This window comes from Pipistrellus hanaki, assembly GCF_964339955.1.
Source record: "Pipistrellus hanaki genome assembly, chromosome: 7".
Lineage (NCBI taxonomy): Eukaryota > Metazoa > Chordata > Mammalia > Chiroptera > Vespertilionidae > Pipistrellus > Pipistrellus hanaki.
The window spans coordinates 75732235-75753001 of NC_140509.1; the positions used below are offsets into that span (position 1 = coordinate 75732235).

General features: G+C 41.7%; 1 protein-coding gene across 1 annotated transcript; it reads right to left on the reverse strand.

Moving 5' to 3' along the window:
• Positions 1–3281: 3281 nt before the first annotated feature.
• SMPDL3A (sphingomyelin phosphodiesterase acid like 3A) lies at positions 3282–19801 on the reverse strand. The gene is made up of 8 exons (XM_084889655.1): positions 19635–19801; positions 16674–16887; positions 15402–15546; positions 10976–11072; positions 9664–9833; positions 8308–8488; positions 6438–6562; positions 3282–5439 (listed from the first exon to the last, which is right to left on the reverse strand). Exons 1-8 carry the CDS (start codon positions 19723–19725, stop codon positions 5122–5124), a joined length of 1341 nt encoding a protein of 446 aa, XP_084745781.1. The 5' UTR covers positions 19726–19801; the 3' UTR covers positions 3282–5121.
• Positions 19802–20767: the final 966 nt, after the last annotated feature.

Here is a 20767-nt window from a genome sequence, read left to right on the forward strand (position 1 = left end):
CGATGTGTCTCTTTCACATTTATGTTTTTCTCTGTCTGTCCCCCTCCCTTCCACTCTCTCTAAAAATCAATGGGAAAACATCCTTGGGTGAGAATTAACAAAAAATAAAAGTAAATGAAAGCTTTCTAGCAGCATATTGAAAGTAATAATGCATATAATATATAAAAATCAAAATTGAAAAAAAAGTCTCTTATATTTGAAAAGTTACATTTTACTTATTCTAAATTAATAGAAAAGAGGATACATTCTTTCTTGTGTAATTCTTAAATTATGTCTTGGTCAGGAAAAAATACCTGGAAGTTTCAATGTGATAGAAGCAGGTCAACACAACATCACGTAGAGAGAGAGGCAGCTGTGTTCGCTAAATAAACACAACGTTTTTAAATACTAACAGGCAGTCTTGGAAAAAGTTAACTCAATTGTGAAACACCTAACAAAAATGGTGTTGTAGAAGAGTTCATCTGTGGCCCTGTGAACCTCATGAATTAAACATGGATGTGGAAAGTGCTGAGAGCTGCAAGCGTGACCAATATAATGGAAATAGCACTGAGCCTGAAGTCAGAGGCGAGGGATTGAGTTACAGCTTCTTTCCTTAATTAGGCGTAACCCTTAAGCAGGCTACTTAATCTTTCTCAGCCAACTCTGCCCACAGACATGTATTTGATAGATAAATGTACGGACCCACTTTCCTTTCCTGTAAATTAATTATTGAATATGATAACTTAAACACATGGTGGCTTCTAAACAGAGGATCGCCTATTTAATCTCCGATGGTTTAATAATAATCGCCTATTATTCTCAACTGAAGATGAATAGCTTTTTAAATATACTCTTATCGAAAAGATCATGTTTTGCTTCTAAAGCATAAAGATTCCAAATGAAAGATTTTAGTTTTCTCTGGTTTAGCAAATATATCCATTAAAATATAATAATGAAAAAATATATATAATGAATAGATGGTGTTTTTTAACATTTACTAAGTGACATTTTTAATTTTCAAAGGATTTTAATATACATCAGTTCTAAACTTAGTGCTAACCTTTTGCAAACAAATACAGGATTGTGAGAAACCACATATATTTCAGCTAAACTGGGTTCCAACTAGATTTTAAGAGAAAAGGTGATGATTAATGAATTTCCTGGTGAACAGAAACAACCTCAGGGTGCTGCAATTATCTTTGACACCACAGGGCAGTAATTTGAGGGATTAACAGGAAACATGACAAATGAGTTGTTGAAAAGGTGTCTTCATTGGGACCCCTTTGCCCTTTGCCCGCCTGACCCCAACTCCAGCATTAAGACATGCTTGGATTAGCAAATCTGTACCCAGACCTCTCACCACTGAGAAGGTGTCAGGCAAACAGGTAGTAAATCCTGCAAAATCTTTCCAGGAATTGGGTTCCAAACTGCCTCTGGCTGTTGGCATAGCCAATAAGCTTAAAGCTAACTAAATGTCAGGTTTATCTCTGTTCAGTGTGCTTCCAAAACTGATTAGCTAAGGGATGTACATGAATGTATTCTTAATTATCTTGCAAACATGGAAATGGAAAAAATAATACAAGCCATTGGTGGGTATGCTTTTGATAGACTAGATTTCCTTAACAAGGCAATACATTTTTATATAACTGCAAAAAAGAGCTCTGAAGAGCTAATAATCTAACCAGATTGCATTGGCCACCCTGAAAAATATTGTTCATTAAATGACTTTCCCCCCCACAACTTTTTCTGATGTTAACAATGAAAGCAAGGTCTCATAGATTTTATTTAGCAAGCAGGTCCAGAAACAGTCACATTACCTCTACTGTTAGCTCAATGAAGTCCCATCTTTCTTCTTTTTGGCATAAAGCTCACTGCATAGAAGAATCACACAAGGCAGATGTGACAATATTCTTTTTATTTCTTTTGACTTGGAGTTGACTATTTCTTTTTTTAATTTAATTTTTCAGTTATTTATATTGAATATTATTTTGTATCCATTTCAGGTGTACAACACAATGGCTAAATAACCATACACTTTACAAAGTGTCACCCCTATATTTCCAGTACTAACCTAGCATTATACACAATTATTACAATATTATTGATTATACTAGAGGCCCGGTGCACAAAATTCATGTGGGGGGGAGGGTGTTCCCCTTAGCCCAGTCTGCACCCTCTCCAGTTCGAGACCCTTTGGGGGATGTCTGCTAGTTTAGGCCCGATCCCAGGGACATTCTTTTTACAATCCGGGATTGCTGGCTCCTAACTGTTCACCTGCCTGACTGCCTGATCGCCCCTAACTGCCCCCCCACCAGACTGGTTACCCCTTACTGCCCCCCTCTGCCGACCTGGTTGCCCCACGCAGCCCGCTGTTTGAGTGTTACTGTTACTGTGATGGTGTCCCGGACAATTTGCATATCCCTCTATTAGTATAGATTCTCTATGCTGTAATTTACATCCCTGTGGCTGTTTGTAAGTACCAACCAGTGCTTCTTAATCCCTTCACCTTCTCCCAACTCCTCTCCTCTCTGGCAAATCAGTCTGTTCTATCTATGTGCCTGCTTCATTTTGTTTATTGGTTTACATTCCACATAACAGTGAAATCGTAGTGTTTGTCTTTCTCTGACTGACTCATTCAGATGTGACAATATTCAAGAGGCAGGAGTCAGCTCATCCTTTAAGAGTCTAGAGTAACAGAATTTTCTCAGGAGTATGGACCCAGATCAAATGGTGTCCTAGGGCTACTGAATTTACGAAGACCCCCCCACCCCATCATTCAAAATGGGAGATGGCTGTTCAATTTAGCCAACCCATTCATAATATGTGAGAATATTAGTATCAGAAAAGGATTCATTTGAATAGATATTTCCTAGTATATACTAGTAGGTATGTTTTGCCCCTAAATCTCTCTACCCACCTAAACCAGTGGTTCTTCTTAAGGACTCTTTCCCATTTCTCTCACCTTTACTCCCATTCCTTCCTATAAATGTGTGGCTAAATGTTGAAACAAAACTGGTTTGAAAGTATCAATTTAAATAATCTAAACAAGGTGTATTTTATAAATTTGCCAAAGCACTATCAATACGCAGAAGCAAATCAAGACAAGTTTTACTGTGGACATAACTTTTTTTTTTTTAAATAATTGAACATAACCTGAAATAAACCACAATTAAATAATAGTAACAGCTCTGATGATAGAATTGAAACATTCCTTTGACTGCTGATAATGTACCTAGATGTTACTCAAACTTTGAGACCATTTATTTCCACTTAAAGGTAAAAGTAAACTGAACACGAAAAAGTAGGATTAAAAAGTTTTTATTGTGGAATCATGTGGGAAGGACCTTAAATGTTCACTCCCCAAGTCCCCGAAAGATGCAGAAATTTCCCCCACAATCATCCTGCAAGCCCGTGTGTTCACCTCCGGTGCTAGGACTCATTGTCAGAGTCAGCTCCCGCCATCTTTGGCTTTCAGCAATTTTCCTGAGAAGGCACGAGACTGTTTTCTGAAAACATTTGCCCGTTAGGTATAAAAATATATTAATACTTGATATAGTCATTTGACAATACTAACCCTAAATATAATTGCAGGTAGGATGATTTTTAAATGCTATGACTTTATATAAAAATAAATCATTGCTTTGTTTCAGTATTCTCATGTCTAAAACATACTAATTTATTTTTAAGCCTAAAAATTTTTAAAAAGTTCACCTAACAAATATTGGTATTTCTTAGATATAATATTTTAATTTTATAATATTAAACCTCTTGGCCCTCTGGAAATTAAGATTAATTTGGTTTCATTATAATGCGATCTTCTACCTACAAGTCATTTTTTACGTGCAGTCAAACCACTCACCGGGACAATGAGTTTCACTCTCCTTATGGAGTGACCTAAGGCAGTGGTCGGCAAATTGCGGCTCGAGAGCCACATGTGGCTCACGAGCCACAGTTTGCAGCTCTGTTGACAGATGAGTTTGCCAACCACTGACCTGTATGTATTCTCCACCAAACCAATGTAATGGGGATATTGGAGTGTACAATCACCTCTTCCCCTAAATTTCTCAGCCTCAGCCTCTTCTCTTCCACTTTAATCCTCCCACTGAGCCTGGAAACAAGCAACAGCTTGAAAGAAGCTGTTGAGAAGCCAACAACCATGGAAGAACCCTAAAAACAACCCCATGAAATGAAAGCTCATTGTTATCCTCTCTCTGAACACTGTAACAAAGAAAATGCCACTGCTGCATTTCCATCCATTTCTTTGGGAAATATTCGCATTTCAGTTCATTTCCTCAGTTATTTACCAAGTGTCAGACACTGGACTAGGACCCAGACCTTGTGCTTGTACTGTAGTTACAGTAAGTATAACTTGTGACATTCTCTCATTAAAAGTTAGAAGTACTGCCCTAGCCAGTTTGGCCCAGTGGATAGAGCGTCAGCCTGCAGAACAAAGGGTCCCGGGTTCAATTCTGGTCAAGGGCACATCCAGGAGGCAACCAAGCGAGGTGTTTCTGTCACATTGATGTTTCTCTCTTCCATTTCCTTTAAAAATCAATGGAAAAAATATCAGGTGAGGATTAAAAAATTAAATTAAATTAAGAAGTTAGCAGTACTAAAAAGCACTCCCTTTCATCACAGAGTGGAGACAGCTAGATAGCACGTGTCCGGTGATGTTTCATAGACTCAGAGACGACCCTCATGAGAAATCCGAGTTTTCCCAAGAGGAGGCGGTGCATGTAAAAGATGTTAACCTCAGTTTACACATGAGATTTAAACAGTTTGAACTTCAGCTTACACATGGGGTTTTAATAAGAGTGAATCAATCAAACTGAAAATTATCTTTTGAAAAATAATTGGTCATACGTCTGAAGAGTTGTTTCCTTGACTATAAAAATGGCATTGTCACAAGAGTATAAATTAGATATAATTATATAAACTGGAAGATAGAAAGTGCATATTTAAACATCATTCTAGTGGGCAGTTTATAGACATTCAATGTATCAAAAAATTGGAATATTAAAAATATCTTCATTTGAGCATCATAAAAAAGAAAGCAAAGAAAGGAATTCTGTTTGCCCACTCAGTAACTCACAAAGATTGACATAACAAGTTGCCTTCTCTATGAACACAAGTTGGGAAATGCTATAGATTGTGCTTTATATAGTAATGTTTGAGGCAATCTACATAGGAATTACGATCCAGATTCATAATTGCACAAATTTGAAAGGCCTTGCATAAGTCACTGCAAACGACATTGCTGTCATAACTCACGAAGTAGTAATTATAGTATTTCATGAATTTCTTACTGTCCAGGGCTGCGAATTCTTTAGCTAATCCATACAAACTTTTTGGCTGCAGATCTTCAATGTCATAAGTCTGGGTCAGGGTGTACTCCAGCTGCCAGTTGGATTCTCCTTTTAGATTAGCATCTGTCAGGTTCAAGTAAAACTGCAACATATCCTACAGTCAAAAACAGTAAGGAAGTGCAGTTCATTCGGGGGCACACAAAACACTTTGCAGCAAGAAGAGTCCTCCCTAGGATTTACGCGACACTCCTGATTTCAAGTTGCAGTCACTTAAAAAAGTGAGAGTTGATTTTGGAGAAGGAACCCCACTAGAAGAGCTATATTAATTTTTCATTTTAAAAACAAATGAAAGAACATAATACAAATTAATATAAATGATATAAAGAGATGTACAGAATAGAAAGCCTTCGATTCACACGCGTCAGAAGTCACCACCACTAATTATATTATGCTGGAGGCGCTGTAACCAGCTCACAAGAGCCGATTGTCAGATTTTCAGGAATCTTGCCAGTCAGTTGACACTAACTTTGGCAGCTTGAAATTGGCCACGATGGAAGTATTTACATCATGGAAATCAGCAAACACTATAAAACAAAGTTTGTGTTTTTTTCTCCCGGTGACTAGGTTGTTAAACATTTACCAACACTCTGGTGTTACTTGTGCTGTTCTAGAGTTTATGTATAAAACAAATATAAGTATTTAGAAAATATACACCAATTTCCTATTTTTTGGCTTTTTTATTTTTTAAAAATATATTTTATTGATTTTTTTACAGAGAGGAAGGGAGAGGGATAGAGAGTTAGAAACATCAGCTGCCTCCTGCACATCCCCCACTGGAGACGTGCCCTCAACCAAGGTACATGCCCTTGACCGGAACCGAACCCGGGATCCCTCAGTCCACAGGTGCACATTCCATCCACTGAGCCAAACCGGTTTGGGCTTTTTTTGGCTTTTTTAAAAAAGGAAGTCATACTATACAAACTTTTGGACTTTTAAAAAGTATTGAATGCTATATCAGGGACATCATTCTATGTTAGCACATATATACACACACACAGCACACACAGCTATACTAAAAACATTCAACTAAACTACTGAAAATATGAAGTCATTTATAAACATGGGGTCAATTCTAAAATTGTACCAACTTACCAATAACTTATAATCATGGGGATCATACTGAAATAGTCTGACTCCAGGGTTGTTGGTCTGTTTCTGTAAAGCGCCCTTCACTGGGGTAACCGCAGGAGCCACAAACGCAGAATTTACTGGACTTCCTGGACAAAACATGCGCACATAAAAATATCTTTTTAGAGACTGAGTTTAACTATATTAAAAATATGAACAAAAGTTCCAGATTAAAAGATTAATAGACATAATAGCCCAATGATATATGATCTTTAATGGATTCTGGCTTGAAACATCTGTCAGAAACACTTTTGAGGAAAATAGAAACATTCTATTATGGGATGGTATTAAATAATAGCAAAGAATTATTATTAATTTTGTTAGATAAAGTAAAGGTATTATGATTATGTAAGTGACTCATGTATTTTAGCAATGCATAGATAAGTATGTAGGGCTAAAACATCTGATATTAAGGTTCACTTTTAGATAATTCAGGAAAAATTTTTTTAAAATGGATGGGTAAAACAAATGTGGCACAATCTTGATATATGTTAAAATAAATTATGGCACATGTGTTTGTTTTTATCATTCTCTCCGCTTTTGGGTATTTAAAATTTTTCATAATAAAAAAATTCCAGTTATTACAAGTACACACACGTCCTGTACCTCCACCTGAAACAATATTCCAATGACTACATAATAAATATTTAAGTGTCACCATGTTTTATACATATCCTAGAACTAAGTAAAAAAACTGAGTAAAAAAACCATCAAATTCTAAAAGATTCTCATTTTTACCAAGACCACCCATTCCAAATAAAAGAGGTAAAGCATTTCAAAAATATTCCCCAATTACTGAAAAAAATACATTTTGGTTTTTCTCTATACTGACTATTATAAAATCAGAAGTCTTAATTTGTTAACTCTCAAGTTTTCTACTCTCCTGCACAAAATAATTTTTAAAAATAGAGCATCGTTCAGTTTGATGCTAGCGTTTTCTTCTATTTTTTTTTTCTTTTAATGCTGAGTCATTAACAATGCATTTAAGTACTTAAAAATAAAAGTTTATTACACTTTACTTTAAACCAATGGTAAATTGCCCTTTATTTTTTATATTAAGTGAAAATTGGTGCTGGATTTAATGAAAGATTCAATTTGCTAAATCAGTAAAAATCACCGGAGTTTCGACACTTTACTTTAGCATCTTGGATTGGGGAGATGTGAACAAAATGTCGAATTACTGTGACAGGACAGTAAGGAGCTAGGAAAATTCCAGAGCAAGTGGAATACGGAACCTGAAACAGGAGAGTGAAAACAAGGCCAAACAGTGAGAGCGATTAGCAACCGGCTTGTAAACAACAACCCACTATCTTGCCCAGCCAAGGACACCTGAGAGCTAATTGTTAAAATCCCCCCTGAGGAGAGAATGCAGAAAAGGAGGGAGGAAGAGGAAAGGGAAAAAAGGCAGTTTAAGCAGAGAAGCCAGCAGCCTCAAGGCTTGGCCAGATAAGTAGCCAGGTGCTTCTCATGAAGTCTGGGGAGGACACAAGGTGGAAAGGGACCTTGAGAATGAACGTGTACCTAAATATTCAGCAGAGGGATGCTGAAACCTATAGACAGGAGGGTATATAATGCCTCAGACCCCCACCCCACTCACTCTTCAGATTAGCTGAGAACTGTGTTTCACAGCCAGATGTATAGATTTGCTTGGCTTGCTTCTTCAATAAAGGTGATGCTTTTACTTGCTTTAATAAAATTGGCTTCATCACAAAGCAATCGAGGTCTCTTGCATAAACGGGTTTATATGAAGAGACAAGAATCGAGGTTGGGGACAGACCTCTCCCTCTGACCCCGGGGGCTGTGTGTTACCTGGAAGAGGTGCTTCTAACTTTACCTTTTTCATCTGAAAGAACCATGATGCTGTCTTTGTGAGTGTGACCATAAAACTGTCCTGCAATGACACTGCTGTATTTTCTAAAAATACTGATCAGTTTCTCATTATAGAATTCTCTCATGGCCGGGGTGCCCATGGAAAAGGGCAGGTAGCCCACTGGGATGTGTGCTATGATGTACACCTGGGGAAAGAAACACAGGAGGGCTGATGAGCATCTTTCTGCACATTTGTTGTAACTAAATGACATTTAGATACCCAAGATCAAAAGCATATTAATTAAAATTTAGAAAGCAAATATACCATCTCTCCTTTTTATTACCAAAAAATATAAAATTAGAAAGCTATTTATTTCGTTATATTTGCTCTTGTCTCTTTTAAACTACACTGCTGCCCTAGCCAGTTTGGCTCAGTGGATAGAGCGTTGGCCTGCAGACTAAAGGGATCCAGGTTTGATTCCGACCAAGGGCACATGACCAGGTTGCAGGCTCAATCCTCCACCAGTATGGTGTGTGCAGGGGACAGCTAATCAATGGTTATCTCCATTCATTGATGTTTCTCTCTATATATATCTCTCTCCCTTCTTCTCTGAAATCAATAAAAAAAATGTCTATACTAATAAAAGAGTAATATGCTAATTAGACTGGACATCTTCTGGATGTCTAATTAGCACGGTGGCAGGGGCTGAGGCAAAGGCGGTTAGGGGCGATCAGGCAGGCAGGTAGAGCAGTTAAGGCTAATCAGGCCATCAGGGGTCAGTAGTTAGAGGTGATCAGGCTTTCAGGGGAGAGTAGTTAGGGGTGACCAGGCCAGCAGGGGAGCAGTTAAGGGCATCAGGCAGACAGGTAGGCGTGGTTAGGGGTGATCAGGCAGGCAGGCAGAGTGGTTAGGGGCAATCAGGCAGGCAGAGTGGTTAGGGGCAATCAGGTAGGCAGGCAGGTGAGTGGCTAGGAGCCAGCAGTCCTGGATTGTGAGAGGAATCCTGGATTGGAGAGGGTGCAGGCTGGACTGAGGAACCCCCTACCCTTGCCCTGCACACAAATTTCATGCTTTGGGCCTCTAGTTAAAAATAATAAACTACACTGTTGCATTAACTGTGACATGGGTCACAATTTTTTTAATATCAGCCTCTTTTTATATGAACTGATGTCAATCAATCCTCAAAACATTAAAAGCAAAACAAAACAAATAACAAGAGATAAATTATCATGCATTTCATATGAAAACATCTTCAAATTTTACTATTTTTATTAATTCCTGACACATTACCCCCCCCCCCCCCGGCCCCCGCCAAGTTTAATAAATATACAAATTTAGCCTTCTGTTTATCCCCTTATGATTTGGGTCTATGAAATATACCTTCTCATTATTTTGCTGAGAGATATTCAGTGTATTTTCTAGCCATTCAAATTGATTTGCTGGGTCACTCCTATTCAGAGTCACAATATTTGGGCCATAGTACAAGTTTGTGTTCAGGCTGATGATTCTAAGGTTCGGATTAGATGAAACTTTCTGTGAATAAAAGCCACCTATAAAAACAAATTTAAACTTATTCTAGAGAAACACACTCACAGATATGCAGTCACTATGAAAGCAAATTCTTCATTAAGATTTTTTTTAAAAGGATTTACATACCAGCCATGATAGTTATAGTATACTAGAGGCCCGGTGCATGAAATTTGTGCACAGGAAAGAACCCTAGGCCTGACAGCAATCAGGGCCTATCTGTCAGGTGACCAATGGGATGATCAGGGGCATCCATTAGCACCTGCCTTGGCTGGCCAGCCTGACACTGCCCACTCACTGGCCCCACCCCTACCCCCGCTGCCAATCGCCTCCCTCTGCAGGGCGACTGGTAGGGTGCTTGGGGGGACCCCTCCTCCCTCCCGCCCGGCACCCACCTTGGCTGGCCTGGGGCTTGGGGGAAGCTCCAGCATTGAGTGTTTGCTTCCTGGTGGTCAGTGTGCATCATAGCGACTGGTCGTTTTGCAGTTTAGTCAATTTGCATATTAGGCTTTTATTATATAGGATCTCATTGTTTAGTTTGTATATACATAAGCCATCATTAGATAAGAATCAGGTTTAACAAACATGGAAAACCTACCATGTGCTAAGTCCATGTGTTAGCTCTTCTATACATAGAGGTAACAAGAGTTGTTTCCAATATTCAGGTGAAAATAAAATAAATATACTGGCACTAAACAACAAGGTACTGAACTTTGTAAAAAAAAAAATATTACTATACCAACTCTTAATATAGTACGATTGGGAAAGTGAAGATGAGAATTATTATGAAATCAAAAATCCAGAGAATGGGGAACACATATGGATCTTGCCAGAGACCACTGAATAAATGGCAGACAAACCAGAGATGCTACATTCTCCATGCAGATGAAGCTTAAAGGCATAAGCCCACTGATGCCAGCAAACCAGTGGTAACAGAACGCCCAAGAGTCTACTTGTCAGAGCTAGTCACTGAGATGCTGGCCCTGGGCCCACTCACCATCCATGCCTCTCTCTCTCTCTCCTCAGCTTTCAAACATGATTTGTGGCCTCCAGAAAAACTGGGTACAGAGGCTCTTCAGAACTGGCACAGCCAAGCAAATATGAAAGACCTAAGTCTAAACAACATTAATAAAAATAGAGGCAAAGTAGTAAATCTCTCACCTACCTTTCTTTAAAGTCTGAATAGCTTCTTCATCTAGCCATGGTTTCCAGAGGTTTGCTACTGCATTGTACACCTTGCTGGTGAAAACAGGCAGTTGATCCTGGCCACAAACAATATAATTCACCATTGAAACTCTGAAGACTATGGGGATCAATTAATTAAACATTGCTTGAGTGTTTACTACTATGCTAGGTATCTGAAAATGCAAAGATGAATACTAGATGGAGGTAATCTACAAGGAGTATATAACATAGTTGGAGAGACAGGGACAAAATACAATGGATCACCTAAGACAGTGCACTACGTACTACTGCAGAGGCTCTGGGAGTATAGAAGCAAGAAGAATCAAATCTGGTCCAGAGTCAGCAGGGAGAGACAATAGAGCATTTGAACCAGGCCTTGAATAATGATTCATCAATTTGACAAAAAAAGGATCAGACAGAGAAGGGAAAATGCCTTATGATTTCACATATATGTGAAATCTAAATCTCTTACCCTCTGAGACAGCATGGAGGGACCTGGCGAGTATTATGTTAAGCGAAATAAGCCAGTCAGAGTAAGACAAGTATCACATGATCCCACTCATATGTGGAATCTCCTTCATATGTGGAATCATAGCATGTGGAAGGAATGGAAAAAAATAGAATAAGTCCTCTGAAATGCTAACACTAGTAAAAAGCTTCTTAAAGATTTATAACCATACAAATTTGATTTGAAGAAGTCTTTTATGTCAGCCTGAATTTTACCAACGTGTTGATTTTTAATGGTGAACTAGATGTATAAAACATTATTTTTATTATCTTAAAGTATCTTTTATCATCCTATTTATCATATTACAATAATGTATGTTTATTTTCTAGGGGAGAAAATAAACAAAACTTTAAGAAAGTAGATACTGAATAGAAACCCAGAAAGCATTTGTAAAATTGGGTAATTGCTCCCACTTTTGTCTTTAAAAAGTATAATAAAAAACTAATGCATTTTATTCACTATCCTCATTTCCTTCAGTATAACAGAGATAGAGACATATTTCTTAAAGGAGTTTCCTTGTCAGCATTAATTAAAATGCTTAGTTATTTCTCAAGATGACACCCGAGTCACATTAGTTCCTAATGCATATGCCTAGTACATAATGAAAGTCTAAATACAGAGTAAGTAATAACCAAATAATTTGTTTTAACTGGAACTAATTATCCAAAGCATATTTTCAGTTCGTGTCAGAGATCAGAGTCACCTGTCTGAAAATTAAACAATGGTGTAGGCCAATCTAGATTTTGATTTAGAATTAGTCGTCATTGCCTTGGCCAGTGTGGCTCAGTTAGTTGGGCATAGTCCTATGCATCAAAAGGTTGTACCAAAAGATTGACAGTTCCATTACTGGTCAGGGCACATGCCTGGGTTTGGGGAGCGATCCCTGTTTGGAAGTGTAAGGGAAGCCGCTAATCAATTTTGCGCTCTCAGATCTATGTTTCTCTAATTAGAAAAAAAAATCAAAAATTGATCATCATCATTAAAAAAAACCACAAAAAACCTAAAGTTTCTACCATGTGTTTGCTTTGAGATGAAAACCAAGATACTAACATGGTCAAGTGGAATCTTAACATTATGTAAAAAGCACTCTACACTTTTCCACTTTAAATATGAGAAATATCAGCACCAGAGAACTTAGGTGATTTATCCAGGAAAAACTGGTCAGTCACAGAGCTGGATCTAAATCCCAGGTCTTTGCGCCATCACGCTTACCTCCACTTGTCTACTGGACCATACTATCCTCTCAGTGCGTTTGGGCTGTGACAGAACCACTGCTGAGAAATGAGGTATTCAATGGGACCCATAGGTAAGTTTCATGGCACCAGCCTTACCAGTTTAGGAGTAAATGAGAATCCTGGCCCAGACTGCTTTCCAGGGCGGGTGGCCATGGGAAGGAATGCCCGGGCTGCCCACACTCTGATGGAATGGGTGGGGACATGCCTCTGCATGTGTATGACTATGTAGCTATGTTTATGGGTTTTAATGGAAATAACACTTGTCATCTGTGTTGTTACCAATACTCTCCAGAATTCAATCCCAGGTATCAGTCTCTAGTAATACTGATGGGAGGCTTTCATGTTTCATTTGACATTCCTGAAGTGTTACATGTGGGATGGAAGAATGGGAGTAGAATAACAAAAAGATTTTAAAATATGAACTCATAAGCTAGAAAGAGGAGAAAAATTAACTGTTTAAGGTATACAGGCTGCCCTAACCGGCTTGGCTCAGTGGATAGAACGTTGGCCTGTGGACAGAAGGGTCCCATGTTTGATTCCAGCCAAGGGCACATTCCTTGATTGTGGGCTTGATCCCTAATAGGGGGCATGCAGGAGGCAGCCGATCAATGATCCTCTCTCATCATTGATGTTTCTATCTCTCCATCCCTCTCTCTTCCTCTCTGAAATCAATAAAGAAATATATATATAAAGGTATACAGGCTGTCCAATTTATCTTAGCTGTACACATAATAGGATACAGTTTAGAAGTTGGGTAGTACCTACATCTTTGAATTATTGTAAGATGTGACTTAATAAAAGAAGACAAAGGAGACATCTGTAATATGTTCAACAATAAAGATTTTTAAAAATTAAATATAAATTAAAAGAAGACAGAGATAAAAGTAAAAAGAAAGAAATCGTCAAAGGATATAGGACCATGTATCACATGCCACAGCTTAATGCTATAACCACCACCACTCCACTTACTGAGGGCTTACTAGGTGGTGGTTAGGAAGTTGTGCCTTTTCATCAAGTGTCACTTCTTCTCACAAAAATTCTGCAAGGAGGGTATTATTGAGCCTATTTGCAAATGAGTGACCTAGGGATCAGGGACATGAAGTGAATTATCCAAGTTGGTCAAGCTATTAGAAGCAGGACGAGATGAGGATTTAATTCTAGTGAATGTAACTCACTTTTTCCACCGTACCAGTCTGCCTGTCACCTAATAAAACAACGTGTAACCTCTGGCTCCGGAGACTGCCATCCCCGAGCCTCTGCCCTGAGTGTCTACCACCTCAGGGGTCACAAAAGGTAACACTGCTTGAGAGGCCAACTCACAGAGACTCACACTTCGCTCATCTCAAGTCCGGAGGCCTGTGCCAGGAAGTCATGTGAAACTTAACACTCGTCCCAGAGTACCACTTTTCAAAACCACTCTGTTCAGGTTCGATGAACTAATATAAACAAAACTCTCATGAAGCATCCTTTCGACATGAGATGGAAAAGGTATTCTAAGCAAAAAGAGAAATGTAAACAAAGAGAGGCAGGAAAGTAAACATCATAATCCAGAGATGTTGAGTATGTTATTCTGGCAAGAGCAAGGGATGTGTGAAACCACACTGGTCTAATCACACACAAGAGATTCAGGATGTGGGCTCTGCCCCTGAGTGATTGTGAGCGCTTAACAAGCAACTTAACATTTCTAGGCCTGTTTTCTCATCTATAAAATGAAGAGTAGATTTAGACCAGGGTCAGCAAACTTCTTCTACAAAAAGCAACCCTTAAGAGCGATGCGTTCTGTCACAGCTATTCTGCTCTGCAGTTGGTACAAAAGAAGCCATAGGCAACACAGGAAGAATAGACATGGTTGTGTTTCAATAAAACTTTATTTAAAACAGGTGGCAGGCCAATTTGGACCAGAAGCCCTAATTTGCCATGCTTTGGACTAAACAATAATCTCTGAGATGTCTTAAATCAGTATAAATTAAGGGTTCTACACTACTATATGAAGACCCTGAAACCAAAGCTGGTATTAGCTGTTACACACAGGCTGCTTAACAAAAAGCTGCTCTGATAAGTAGAAGCTCGGCTCTATCAGGCATTAAATATTCTGAATACAGTCTCTGCCTTGAATCACATCTTAATTAGGTAAACTGGGCTTGAACATAAACATGATCATGATAGTTTGCTATGTTTTTAAAGTTTCCAATCACAATCTAGCTTAGATTAGGGTGTGGTGAGCTTAGTGTGCCAAAATGAAATTCTGAAAAACATAAACATTTGTCAACGTTAACCTTCCTCCCAAACTGAATCACATAAATATGAGTGAATGACAAAAGCACTCAAAAGAAAGGTGAAATAAAGGAAGATTATAAAGAGAAACAAAAACTAAGCAATAAATAAATGTGTTTAATGGATGGCAACTTGTATGTCTGAGAAATAAACTGGATCTGAAGCCAATTTTCATAACATTTCCATAAAAAAAAAAAAAATAGTTCACCAACTAGGTATGTGCTTCCAAACACTCACTGTGGACATACCGTCTTATGAGTTATTAAGAGTCATTTTAAAGTCCTCGAAACACTCGTCTTGCCTCGATGAGCCCCACTCCCACAGCTTACCATCAGCCAGTTACTGTCATACTTTTTGCACCACTGACGGGAAGTTAAGGTCAGATTTACCTGTGGCCAATAGTCATGATTGCCCAGCGCAGGGAAAACCTGGAGATTTGGAAAGAGACTCTGGACGGTGGTTGTCATATTAGCAATCACCGTTATGACTGTGTCTGTGGAGAGTTCATACACTGGAACATGAGGGGGGCTATCCCTGAAAAGAAGAGAGAATCATAGAGGACAAAGTCAGGTTACATGGAGAATTCATGAGACGTGTGCACAATGCCTTGCTGTGTACTGTCTTTGCAGACCCCCACCATAAAACAGCAGATGCGAGTGAAGAGTTGGTAAACTACTCTTCATTTACCTTTCTCCCACAAAGAATCTCATTTTAAAAATGTGTGTAATCACAAAAGATAAACTAGAAATCTCAGCCTGTTTTACTGCCTGACTGCAGATTTTTGAGAGATAAAAAATGTTAGTAAATGAAAAGCACAGGTTCCAGAGCCAAAATGCCTGGATCAAAAATCCCAGCTTTGCCACTCCCGGGCTGTGCGCACTTGGGCAAGTTACTTAGACGCTCAGTGCTTTCATTTCCTTATCTGCAAAATGGAGAAAACAATAATGCTGTTTCAGGTACAGGAAATGCGGGCCTCTTCGCTGTCATAATGGATGGAATTATTTCATTATACCACCAGACGATGCTGTTTGCAAAATTGCTATTACAGATTAACTCCCATTTTTGCCATTTGTTTTTATTAAATCAAGACTTTTATCACATTAATAAGTGATAAAATATCAAGACATTGATATAAGTATGCTGCTTATGGATTCATGTATTTGCATCAACATATTTCTAGAGTGTGTACTCAAAAAAAAAAACCACACAATTCTAAAAATTTTATCTCTAATGTTGATTAATTTGAATGACCTAGAATTTCTTAAACTGAGTAATTTTAAAGCATAATTAATCTTATGGAATTCAACAATCTAATGAAGCTTAAGACACTGAGTAACTCATGGTATTTATATAATACTAGAAGCCCGATACACAAAAATTCATGCCAGAATGGGCTTTCCTTTCCCTGGCTGCGGGCACCACCTCCGCTCTGGCCTGGAACCACCTTTCCTCCTTCATACGCTGCTCAGAGGCCCAGAGCAGCTGGGGGTAGTGCAGAAAGCCTGCGTCTTGCCCCACCCCCAGGCCACTCAGCCCTGGCATATGCAAATTAACCAGCCATCTTTGTTGGGTTGATTTGCATAGTCACTCCTGATTGGCTGGTGGGCGTTGCAAAGATACGGTCAATTAGCATGTTACTCTTTTATTAGATAGAAACTTACCCTGTCCATATCATGAAAGATGCTTTTTGTCCTGAATTTTTAATGAAATCAAATGCTGACAAGATAAGGTAATACGGAGAATCACACATAACATCTCCAAAAGGGCCAGGATTGGAGGCATTTGTGCCTTTGGACGAAGCACACACTTTGGTGTGGTCATCTGTGATGTGGTAAGTAGGGTCTAAGTGTAAGTCAGTCACGTGCCAGAACTGTCCTGTTGATTAGAAAAGAAATGGTGTTAACTCTAATTCTCTCTTTTTTCTTTTCTTTATCTTTTTACATAAATATTTACAGTTGGATAACAGGTTGTTGCTCCTCCCTGTGATACCCCTCTCTCTCACTCACCTCGTGTAAAATGGATGCTGACACCTACTGTGATTAAAGGACATGAGATTATAAATATACCACATTTTTGTAAACCAAAACTGGAAACACATTAAGGACATATCCACCATACATAATTTTATACCGAGATGTATATATCTCTAGCATCTAGAATGTGTCTGACCTATATTAGGCCCTCAACAACATTCTTTAATTAGGCACAGGCAAATTCCAGGATTCCCTCCAGCAACGAAAGCTAAACTGGAACCAGTTTCTCCAGACTTGCCGTCCAGTGTTCTTTCCACTACACTGGATTCCCAGACAGGTAAGTGAGGGGTAATTACTTAGGTGCACTGGAGGGAGTCTTTAAACAGTAGCTAAGAATGCGCTCTGACAGGCTCCTAACCTGAGATTTATGAATGGTGAACCTTAGAAGGCCTCACCTTCCACTTCTAATAAAATTGTATAAAAAATGCTGAGTGTGCATGTGTGTGTATGTGTATGTGTGTTCCCAAGACCATAACCTGGCCTGTGGCAGAGCCCACATTCCAATTCAGAGTCTCTGGTTAACAATCCAAAGTTCTTTTCCCTACACCACGACTACATTCGTTAAAAATATCCCCACAAATATATGTGGGTGTTGTCAACATAGGTACATAAGTGCTCAAAATTATACACATACCCCCCAAACGTATTTATCTTAAAATGTTTTAATTCAGTGGTCGGCAAACTCATTAGTCATCAGAGCCAAATATCAACGTACATCAATTGAAATTTATTTTGAGAGCCGAATTTTTTTAAACTTAAGTTTCTTCTAACGCCACTTCTTCAAAATAGACTCGCCCAGGCCATGTCATTTTGTGGAAGAGCCACACTCGAGGGGCCAAAGAGCCGCGTGTGTCTCGCGAGCGGCAGTTTGCCGATCACAGTTTAAATTTATCCTAAAGGATCTGGTAAACCATGTTTGGACATATTACTGTTTAAAATACGGGCTTCCGTTTATTTGTTTATGTCAGTTCCTACCAAATAGTCCAGCAGGTCCTGACCTCCCGAAGCTAAAGAGTGTGGCTAAACACACTCTGGTGGAGCTTCCCTGGGCGTTTGTCCTCTTGACCGCCAGGACTCGGACAGGAAACTGAGACGGGGCATTTGCAAGCGTGTGCACACACACATACACACCCAATAGTGAGCCAGAGGCTGTCATGGTGGGTGTTGTAAGGAAAGCCAAGCATTTGGGTTGGGAGTTTACATCAAACGAAAAAGTAAAATAATATGTCCAATGTGACACTTAAGCAGCTCTTTGAAGTTACCTTTCCCCAGGATTCAATCTTGCTGCTTTCCTACCCAAACACAGAGGTGCGACTGGAGATCGGCTAGACCCCAGCACTGAGGCACTGAAGCCTTCAGCAACCGGATTCTTAAAAGCAAAGGGGGAACTTGCCATTGGTTCGCCCCAAGCAACCTGGGGACCTTCTATCTCTGAATCCTGAACAGCCACCTACGTAAGCTCCGCGCCAGCTTTAATGAAAGCAGGAGCCAGCAGACATAGTGTTTTTGGAACCATTTCTTACGACTGACAGTTGGGAAACGTTCTTGTTTTCCACTGCCTCAGAGCTGAGTCATGTGCACTTGGCTTTCAAAGAGGAGGCACTTTTCTCACTGCGTTTCAGTCCCATGAGAAAGGGCGACAGAAAACACAGGTTTCAGGACTGGGCACTGCGCTGAGTTTCAGGGACATCTATCTATGCCCCAGAGCCCTGTCTAACTGTCCCCTCTCTGAGGAGCAGAGCAAGTGTTTGTAAGGGGGGTCTGGGAGGTGCGGGCACCTTGACCTTGGAAACTGACGGCTCAGGTGGCGATGTGAAATCGCTCATCTAACAGGCGTCTCTTTGGACCAGTGGTTCTCACACTGCAGCGTCTATCAGAGTCACCAAGAGAACTTCTTAAACAGATCTTTGGGCCCCAATCCTCGGAGTTTCGGGATCCATGGGCCAGGGTAGGGATGGAGAACTTGCATTTCTAGCCAGTGTAGGTGATGCTGATGCTGGCTGCCCCGGCCCGCACTTTGAGAACCAGCCCGGGAACAGGCCCTGGGGAAAGGGCTGAGGATGCGTGAGACCAGTCCGCCCGCAGCCCAGCATCCAGGCTGCGAGAAAAGAGGGTCCCAACGCAGAAGACGGACTTTGGGTGGGGAGCCCTGAGGCCGTGACCGTCCTCTCCGGGGGAGGGCGTCGCGTCAATGTCACCAAACTCGGAGGCCGGGACCTAAGATCCTCCGAGTCCCACTGAGATCCCCCCCCCCCCGCCCCCGGCTCCCCGGGGCTCTGAGCGGATCGGGGCCGCGGGGGGAAGCGCGGGACAGCCCGCTGCCGGCTGTTTTCCCACCGGCGCGCACTGCTCCTTCCTTCCCGGAGCCAAACACCGGAGCACGGCGTGCCGCCGCCGCCCGCCCCGCGCGCCCTCCCCGGCGGGCCCGGCCTCCTCCCTCCCTCCCTCCCGGCGCGGGGCTCGGCGCTGGGGTCCCGGGGTCGCCCTCGCCCTCCCGGCGCTCAGCTCCCCGGGGTCCGGCCCCGGGCACTTTGCAGACTCGGAGCGGCGCCCCCGGCCCCGCGGGGAGGGAAGGGCCCGCAGACTCACCGGCCGCCGGAGCCGGGCCCGGGGGCAGGGCCAGGCCGGGGCGGCCCAGCCACAGCGCCCCCAGGCAGCAGAGCAGCGCCCGCAGCGCCATCGGGACCGCCGGCGGGACTGGGCGGCCCGGAGGCGGAGGCGGAGGTGGAGGAGGTGGTGCTGGAGGAGGAGAGGGAGGAGCAGGTGGAGGCGGAGGCGGAGAAGGTGGTGCTGGAGGAGGAGGAGGAGGAGGAGGAGGAGGAGGAGGAGGAGGAGGAGGAGGAGGAGGTGGAGGTGGAGGAGAGGGAGGAGCAGGTGAAGGCGGAGGAGGGGGCGGAGGCGGAGGCGGAGGACGAGGAGGAGGAGGTGGAGGAGGAGAGGGAGGAGGAGAGGGAGGAGGAGAGGGAGGAGCAGGTGAAGGCGGAGGAGGAGGCGGTGGTGGTGAAGGAGGAGGTGGAGGAGGAGAGGGAGGAGCAGGTGAAAGCGGAGGAGGAGGCGGTGGTGGTGAAGGAGGAGGTGGCGGAGGAGGGGGAGAGGGAGGTGGAGGGGGCGGAGGAGGAGGAGGAGACCGGGTGTGTGCAGACGCCCAGCGGTCACGTGCGGGGCAGAGTCCGCAGCCCCTGGGTCGGCCTGACCGGGGAGCTGGCTGATGATCGCTGGCCGCTGGGCGTCAGCGACTGCCCCGGGAAGGAATGTGTTCGGGCCGGGCCACCTGGCCCTTAAGTAAGGTGACCAGACGTCCCGCTTTGGGCGGGACAGCCCCGATTTCTAACAATTGGTCTCCTGCGCGTTTTTAAAAAAAAGTCCCGATTTTTGGAAAGAGTCTTCCTTCTTTCCCGGACTTTTTTTAAAAAACGCCGCGGGACACGGGACAAATAGACGTCTGGTCACCTTACCTTCACCCTACCAGACCCGAGGCCCTGAACCTGAAACCCGAGGGCCTTCTCCGCAGAGGGGACACGCCAATATCCTGAACTTAGCAGCATGGGCACTACCTGGAAATTAGAGTTAAATGAAAATCCCCAGGCTCCACGGCGGGCCCACTGAATCAGAAAGTCTGGGGTTTGGAGACCAGTAATTTGGTTTTTTTACAAGCTGAAGCGATGGTGACGTGTCCATGACCACTTCTCAATACCCTAGGTCTTAAAAAGCAAAAACAAAAT